Source organism: Amphimedon queenslandica, unplaced genomic scaffold (assembly GCF_000090795.2).
Source record: "Amphimedon queenslandica unplaced genomic scaffold, v1.1 AMPQUscaffold_12616, whole genome shotgun sequence".
In the NCBI taxonomy this organism is placed as follows: domain Eukaryota; kingdom Metazoa; phylum Porifera; class Demospongiae; order Haplosclerida; family Niphatidae; genus Amphimedon; species Amphimedon queenslandica.
Window position 1 is genome coordinate 15058 of NW_003547148.1, and position 8196 is coordinate 23253.

General features: G+C 34.7%; 3 protein-coding genes and 1 long non-coding RNA gene across 4 annotated transcripts; 2 read left to right on the plus strand and 2 right to left on the minus strand.

The window, feature by feature from the left end:
* Window positions 1-10: 10 nt before the first annotated feature.
* On the minus strand, window positions 11-1958 carry LOC109587304 (26S proteasome non-ATPase regulatory subunit 10-like; the record flags this gene model as incomplete). Its single annotated transcript, XM_020003550.1, has 2 exons — window positions 1873-1958; window positions 11-1802 (listed from the first exon to the last, which is right to left on the minus strand). A coding segment is annotated over exon 2 (672 nt), but the record flags the coding sequence as incomplete, so codon positions are not given.
* Window positions 1959-4221: 2263 nt separating this feature from the next.
* Window positions 4222-6669, plus strand: LOC105314717 (probable Xaa-Pro aminopeptidase 3). The gene is made up of 7 exons (XM_011409052.2): window positions 4222-4239; window positions 4305-4468; window positions 4862-5012; window positions 5369-5441; window positions 5497-5543; window positions 5613-5785; window positions 6532-6669. The coding sequence occupies exons 1-7, from the start codon at window positions 4237-4239 to the stop codon at window positions 6647-6649; spliced, it is 729 nt and encodes a 242-aa protein (XP_011407354.2). The 5' UTR covers window positions 4222-4236; the 3' UTR covers window positions 6650-6669.
* Window positions 6670-6758: 89 nt separating this feature from the next.
* Window positions 6759-7247, minus strand: LOC100637520 (geranylgeranyl transferase type-2 subunit beta-like; the record flags this gene model as incomplete). The annotated part of the gene is made up of 3 exons (XM_020003551.1): window positions 6759-6935; window positions 7091-7165; window positions 7218-7247. Coding segments are annotated over 3 exons (249 nt in total), but the record flags the coding sequence as incomplete, so codon positions are not given.
* Window positions 7248-7404: 157 nt separating this feature from the next.
* On the plus strand, window positions 7405-8190 carry LOC109587306 (uncharacterized). The gene is made up of 4 exons (XR_002187519.1): window positions 7405-7503; window positions 7559-7622; window positions 7674-7714; window positions 8091-8190. It is a non-coding gene; the product is annotated as an uncharacterized LOC109587306 (long non-coding RNA).
* Window positions 8191-8196: the final 6 nt, after the last annotated feature.

Sequence of the window (8196 nt, forward strand, 5' to 3'; positions counted from 1 at the left end):
GATATTTTATATCACCAAACTTGTTAAAGATAGGAAGAGTACTGTACTGCATGAGTTTTGAACTGTGAGCCACCTCACTAAACCAGTTGTGTTTAGCTAGTTGTAATGGTGTTCTTCCCTTGTAGTCTTTAGCCAATGGATCACATTTACCAGTTGATAGTAAATATTCAAGAACTGCAGAATTACTGTAATAAGCAGCAATGTGAAGAGGTGTCTGCCCCTCATCGTTAACAGTCATTGAATCACAGTGTTTCTCATTGATGAGATACTTTACAATATCAATGTGATCAATGGCACAGTGAAGAACAGTTTCGCCCTTGTTGTTAGTAGCCATTGGATCACAGTGACACACATCAATGAGATATCTCATTGTATCAACATGATTACCTTCTGCAGCCCAATAAAGACAAGCCTGAGCTCCATCATCACATTCATGTGGATCACAGTGATATTTAGTGATGAGATCTTTTGTAACTTCTAACCAGCCATGCCTTAAAGACAAATGAAGTAGACTAGTGTTCTTCCATATTAGGCCATAAGTTCTTTTGATTTTATTTGGTTCCGTCACTAATGGTAGTAATGAAACAGCTTCATCATGTTTGCCATCTCTAAAAGCAGCCCAACACTGGGTCTCTAACGAAGTAGTCTGGTGGGGCCAGACTACTAACGATAACGAAGACATTGTCTTGTGAAAGTTGTGATAGACTGATAGCAAGAGTAGATAATAGAAGAGAGTGTCCTACTGTGATCATAGATACAGTATACACACGGGTGTTTCAAATGAATTATTCTTGGACATTTAGTTTGCGCAGAGAAATTTTGAAATTTTATGGTTGCCATGGTGACACTGTGCATAACAACCTTCTAAATTGATTTTTTACTGTCTTGTGGTGGAGCTACAGGGTCAAAGCGGAGTCTATTTGTTTTAGCAAAACCAGAGCTTCAATTGAAAAAACTTTCCTAAAGCCAGGAAGTCCACTCAAAACCATCAGCTGAAATGAGTTTATTTTAGGCAGCTGCTTTAGCTCAATGCGCAGTTATTCACAGTAGATATTATATATGCGCACATGAGCTAGGGGTGTCCTAGGAGACCTTATCTAGGTCTATGGAATGTAGTACTGTCATAGCAGCTAGTACTTTGGAGTAATGTCCTTAGCAATACTCTTCTCTTTTGTGATGATTAATGGTCACACCTCACTGACCAATGTTGTACCTACCGCAACTATTCTATTTATAAACTAAATGTCCAGTTGAAACACCCGTGTACAGGGATTGGAAACACTCGGATAATTAATGGTTGATGCGCGTTACGGGTTAATAATTTTATTCAAAATGGCCGCCCTATAGATGTTAAAATTACAAAGCCTGTTTATTTCATATATCTTGACGCTGCAGTATCACTGACACTTGATAACTATTCTACAATGTAAAAACTAATACTTGGAATCAAATAAAACTTGCATGCATAGCAAGTTTATCAAAAATAATCAATAAACGGCAGTATTCTTCGCTTGCAGAAACAGCCTTCCAAATATCCACAGGACAAAAACAGTCACTTCATTGTAGCTCATTACATTGGAGAGATTCCTAGAGAACAATACTAATGTCACAGAGTTTCGTTATTAGTCATAGTGAAGTTGCCAGAGGGAGAAATTCGGCCGTAGGTCCGACCGCTATTCTTGATGTCCTCAATAAAACACGGCTTAAGAGAAAATTAAGATTAAAACACTCAGTACATTGGATAATAGTCACATTAATCCAGACATCTCATCATAACAGCTGTTATGTCATCAATGTAGAAGCTAGAGGGAGAAAAGATCTCAAATCATACTAGAATGGATATATTGCAAAGAGTACCAGTTTATAGAATACCTTCAAAAGAGAGCTTTATGCAGCCAAAGTTTTCCTAGAATGGGGACCACTCAAATCTTTAAAAGTCGTTAGACAGATGACTTTCTCGAGACATTTTAAAGAGGGAATCCAAACCACTCCCACCAAGCTTACGACAATCTAAGAAGACACTATCACACCTTTTCCTTACAATAATCTCCTCTATTTCTTCCTTTCTCCTCCTTTCAACAGGATTGCTTATCTCATCCACATGACTGACTATTACAATAACATGGCATTGATTAAGAGCTTTTTGTGCTTCATTTCTCACAACTGTTAGCCACTGATGAAGCTGTTTGACTGGTTCCTTCTCCAATATATTGACCACTATCAGGAACACACCACCAGAACCTTGTAACAGATTCTCAATGACAGCACTGTGACTGGAGTAGTATTCCGAATGACCAGCAAAATCATGAAGAATGATGTTACCCAGTGTCCTGTGTTGTAGTTTATAAGGAATGATACCAGCAGTACAGGGCACTACCCCTCCAACATTTCTAAAGGAACCAAGAAGAGTAAAACTAGCTGTGTCATTAATGACATGACTAAGAGTACTTTTACCAGCTCCAGGATTACCCACAAGGAGGATGTTAACATAAGAATCAATTGGATGAGATGATTTTATATTACCAAACTTGTTGAAGATAGTAAGAGTAGATCTACTGTACTGCGAACCAGGAAAATTCTCGTTATACCAGTTGCTCTTAGCTAGTTGTAATGGTGTTCTCCCCTTGTAGTCTTTAGCCAATGGATCACATTTACCAGTTGATAGTAAATATTCAACAACTGCAGAATTACTGTAATAAGCAGCAATGTGAAGAGGTGTCTGCCCCTCATTGTCAAAAGTTATTGGATCACAGTGTTTCTCATTGATGAGATACTTGACTACATCAGATGAATTGCTTCTAGCTGCTTTATGAAGAATTGTCATGTTGTTAAAGTCAGTAGCCATTGGATCACAGTGACACTCATCAATGAGATACTTTACAATATCAATGTGTTCAGCAGCACAGTGAAGAACAGTCTCACCACTATTGTTAGTAGCCTTTGGATCACAGTGACACTCATCAATGAGATACTTTACAATATCAATGTGTCTAGCAGCATGGTGAAGAACAGTCTCACCACTATTGTTAGTAGCCTTTGGATCACAGTGATAATGACTGATCAAGTACTTCACGACATCAAGTGATCCTTTATCAGCTGCTTTGTGAAGAACAGTATATCCATATTTATCAATAACCATCAGATGATTTGGATCACAGTGACACTCATTGATGAGGTATCTCATTGTGTCAACATGATTACCTTCTGCAGCCCAAGCAAGACAAGTCTTAGCTCCATCATCACATTCATGTGGATCACAGTGATATTTAGTGACGAGATCTTTTGTAACATCTAACCAGCCATGCCTCGAAGACAAATTAAGTAAACTAGTATTCTCCCTAGTCTCGCCTAAGGTCCAGATCACTTCCTCCATGAACTGGCTATCCATATCCAACCTTATCATTCGGTAATAAGTTCTTTTGATTTTATTTGGTTCCTTCACTAATGGTAGTAAGGAAACAGCTTCATCATGATTGCCATTTTGAAAGGCAGCCCAGCACTGGTCCTCTAACGACATTATCTTGTGTCTTGTTTAAGTTGTGATAGTCATTGCAATGCCCCACCCAAACTTAAGAAATTCATTATCCATACACTATACACACACCATGATTATCAGTAACTGATGGGGAGGGAGAAAATGAAAAACAATTAGCCTTTCTTGTTTAAAATAGAAATAGTGACAGCTAGGACTTAAAGGCTAACACCATTGAACTTATATTATGAAACATCTTTTATATAAGAGTCAATGGAGTTTGTAACTGTTTTATAAAGTTGAAATTTTTCAGCTTCATGAAACATGTTTAATGCTCCATTGACTCCTGCATAAAAAGGAGATGTTTCATAAAACTTGATACTATAGTGTTTGCCAATATCCACCATTTTACTTAATTCTGAACATGATCAATAGCACTTGGCACAAAATCACCAGTCTACTAGTAATACTTTCCATAATAAAATTTACCAAAAATTACTTTTGGCAATATTATTATTCTTATTAATAAACAATAAGTCAATAAAATTTAAGCAAGAACCAAACAAGAGCAAAGCAAGTATTATCATCATTACTATTATAAAGCAAGGCTGCAAAAGTCGTGGCAGCCATTTTGTTTGGGGGGGAATCCTACTTAGTAACGCTACCGCGTTACTAATAAAGTAACAAGCAACAGTACAATAATTAAGATCAGAAATGGAGAGCCCTAACTTGATCAGCACAAAGCAAAATAGCTCTTAATAATAATGGTAATAATAATAATAATAATAATAATAATAATAATAATAATAATAGTTATTATTATTTAATACAGGTGATGTCACTGACAGTCCCAGGTATGTATGAGTATCAATTGGAGTCACACTTTGAGCACTACTGCCAAATGAATGGAGGGCAAAGATTAGCATTTGTACCTGTAGTAGCAGGTGGAGAGAGAGCCTGTCATATTCACTACACTACAAATGAACTCAAATTAAAGTGAGTCCCTTTAGCTTCACATGCATACTGTATAGTGGGAAATTTTGGAAGGACTTAATTCACTTAAATTTGGCGAGTTGCTAAATTCTAGTGATTGATGAGTTTTAATTAATTTGGCAAATTTGTGGCCATGTGCCATTGAACATGCACCTAGTGGCTCAAAATGGCAAATTTTAATTTTGGTGAATGGCTATCAAAATGCCAAATTTGCCAAATTTAACTCCCTCCAAAATTTCCCACTATATGGTACTTTGCCTTAATTAACATCTCCTTAAGAAGTAATTTTTACTTTCTCTCTCTTTTTTTGACACTCTCTATCTCCACCTCTATCTCCCTTTCCCCTCTCTCTTCCTCCATCTTTCCCTCCTCTTCCTCTCTCTCTTCCACTGGTAGTGAAGGAGAGTTAGTATTATTAGATGGAGGTGTTGAGTATTGTGGGTATGTTAGTGATATTACACGTACTTGGCCTGTCAATGGAAGGTTTACAGCTGCACAGAGAGACCTTTATGAAGCTGTTCTGAGAGTGAAGGAAGCTTGTATTAAAGTTAGTTACTGTTATTCTTATTGCCCCATTGCTCTAATACATGTATTGTTGTCAAATTTGTTGTTGACATTAGGAATGAGGTTATAATTACATTTGTAGTGACATCACAGAACTCATAAATATTCATGATCTTATTTTGTATTATATTGCATGCTGTATTATTAAAGATCAGTGTTTGGGTGTCAACACGAGGTATAGCGATCTCTCTCTCTCTGGGCGCAACAACCAGCCTTGCCTGTCAATAGCCAGCACTTACACATAGCATCCCATATACGAATTGCTATACATTATATATTACAGTTATATTTAAATACAATTACTCCATTTTTATTTGTGCATTGTTTTTGATATCACAGTGTTGTCAAGTTGGTGTAACACTAAATTACATTCACTCAGTCTCAAAAGAGTTGCTACAAGAAGAATTGAAAAGTGAATGCTATACCAATTGTAATTTATTTGATTTATTTCTAATTTTTATATTTAGAATTAGAAATTTTACCTACTGATCTAGATGGACCAGATTTAATTCAAGTATATATGTATCAAAATTTTATGATCTATCCCTCTTATATTTTTAATATATTATTTTTAATTTTTTAGGCACTCAATGGTTTGTATCCTCACGATATTGGGCATTATTTAGGAATGGACGTACATGACACGCCCCTTCTGTCTCATAACGTGGTTCTTCAGCCTGGTATGGTAATTACTGTAGAACCAGGTGTCTACATTAGGAGGGACTTCCCCATTCAAAACCACATCAAAGCTAAAGAGTGAGTATTCTTTATTGTGTTATGAGCATATTGTAAAGTATTAGCATTTTTGAAAAAACCCCTGTACTATAGCTCATGGTTTTTTTTTAAATTGGCTCTGAAAACATCCATAATTTTTATTACATTTTTAGATTGATTTTCTGATGTATATTGATGTACTTATGCTATGTAGAAAGTTTGAGCTGATTCCAACTTAATTTTTTAAAGTTACGGCCATTTTAAAAAATGACCCAAAATCTGAAAAATACTCAAGGCTATAGCCCATGGTTTTTTCCAAAAAATGGCTCCGAAATCACCCCCAATTTTTATTACATTTTCTGATACATATTGATGTCCTCAAGCTATGTAGAAAGTTTGAGCTGATTCCGACTTTAATTTTTAAAGTTACGGCCATTTTAAAAAATGACCCAAAATCTGAAAAATACCCAAGGCTATACTATAGCCCATGGTTTTTTTGAAAAATGGCTCTGAAATCACCCCAAATTTTTATTACATTTTTTGATGCATATTGATGCCCTTAAGCTATGTAGAAAGTTTGAGCTGATTCCAACTTCAATTTTTCGAGTTACGGCCTTTTTAAGAAAATATGCCAAAATTCTGAAAAATACCCAAGGTTATAGCCTATAGCCCATGTTTTTTAAATAATGGCTTCAAAATCACATCAAATTTTTATTACATTTTCTGATGCACGTGAATGTCTTTATGCCTCATGTGAAATGTTAGTATCATTATTTTTATTATTTTAGGTTTCTTGGAGCTGCTGTAAGAATTGAAGATGATGTCCTCATTACTTCTGATGGACCTCAAGTACTGAACAAAGGGACACCTCAAACTGTTGAGGAAATAAGTGCAATAATTAATTAATTAATTAATAATTAATTACTGTAAATTCATCTATAATATTAATTGTCACTAATGTATTTTATTATTGCAATTTTTGTATAATAATTATATTAAATTTATAAAAATCATTAATGATTATTATTATTATTAATCAATTCAGTAATTATTCTTTAAGTAGTTCATAGTCTAGTTCAAGTCTTTCGATAACATTTTGTGGTAGACAGAAAATCGGATTGACTCCTTTGATCTGTCTATTGCCCAGCAACGAGAGACCAGCCAATCCAAATAAGGTATGAAAAGGATCAACCTTTAAAAAAGAAAAATAAAGTCATAAAGTTTAAAATAAAGTTTTAAAAGAAGAATTTTATAATAAAATAAATTTCATCTTTGTCTAATATTTTCTTTTGCCAAAATTATATCAAATTTTAATTTAAAATTAAATTAAATTTTCAATTTTGTTACCATGTCTCCTGGTCTATCAGAGAATCCTCCTGTTTCATCATCTTGAGTTGCCATTATGAACTGAGTGAGTCTCTCCTCCAATGAGAAGGTACATTGAAGCTACACTGTACAACATTATAAAGCTAACCTTATCAATCCAGTGTATCCTACCAATGATAATAATAATTGTGTTTTTTTATATTTTTGCATTTTTAAAACTAAAATTTTGTTAATTTTGATATAGCATTAATAATTAAATTGTGCTCTCTCTCTCTCTCTCATTCAGTTATAGGTTTTATCAAAATAATGATTTCCTATATATACTTCAATGGTTTTCAGGAACCCGATGCTGTACTAATTATTGAGTCAAATAGTTCTTCACCTCTTCCTGATCATAACACTGTACTATATGTCACTGATAGAGACCCATTTAAGTGAGAGAGAGAGAGAGGGAGGGAGAGATGTAAGATATTCTTTCTTTGTTGCTAGGGAGAAGTGGGAGGGGCCTGTTCTAGGGCCTGATGATGCCGTTGATTATCTTGGCGTTGATGAAGTAAATTTTTATTTTAAAAACTAAGTTATTGCTATTATTTTTATTTTAAAGGCATACTCAATAACATTACTATCGGATCACTTGGAAAGAAAGTGAGTCTAGTATAAGTATTAAAATTTTAATCATGTGCATGATTTTACGGATAAAATTTGAGACTTAATTTTAGTGAATGGACCTCAATTGGCCAAATTCACCAAAATTTTTATTCTACCTAATTTTCTAGCTATATTGATACCGTATAGCAGGTTTGTTTCGTAAGGCTAAACTTTCGTTCTTCATGATGGGAGAACGAACAATTAACCCAACAAAATTCCAGTTTTAATGGGCATGGTAGCTTATTAATGTCTTCAGAACGAATGTTTAACCTCACGAAAGTCATTTTGAGGATGGAAAACGAAAATTTACCCTCACGAAACAAACCCGCTATACGGTATTAATAAGTTAATAACTGTTATTGAAAAACTCTAGGTACTCAAAAGGTGGTTACTCTGTTTGGTATTACGGTGAAAGAGAGACCCCAGCAACAATCAGTGACTCCATTGATGTCACCATACATCAACACTTGTTAAATGTA

Excerpts from the sequence above, each read along its gene's own strand:
- LOC105314717 (XM_011409052.2), top strand. Across the intron at positions 5,013-5,368 it reads TGAAGGAAGCTTGTATTAAA|TGTTGTCAAGTTGGTGTAAC; the intron begins GTTAGTTACTGT and ends TTGATATCACAG. Across the intron at positions 5,442-5,496 it reads GCTACAAGAAGAATTGAAAA|AATTAGAAATTTTACCTACT; the intron begins GTGAATGCTATA and ends TTTTATATTTAG.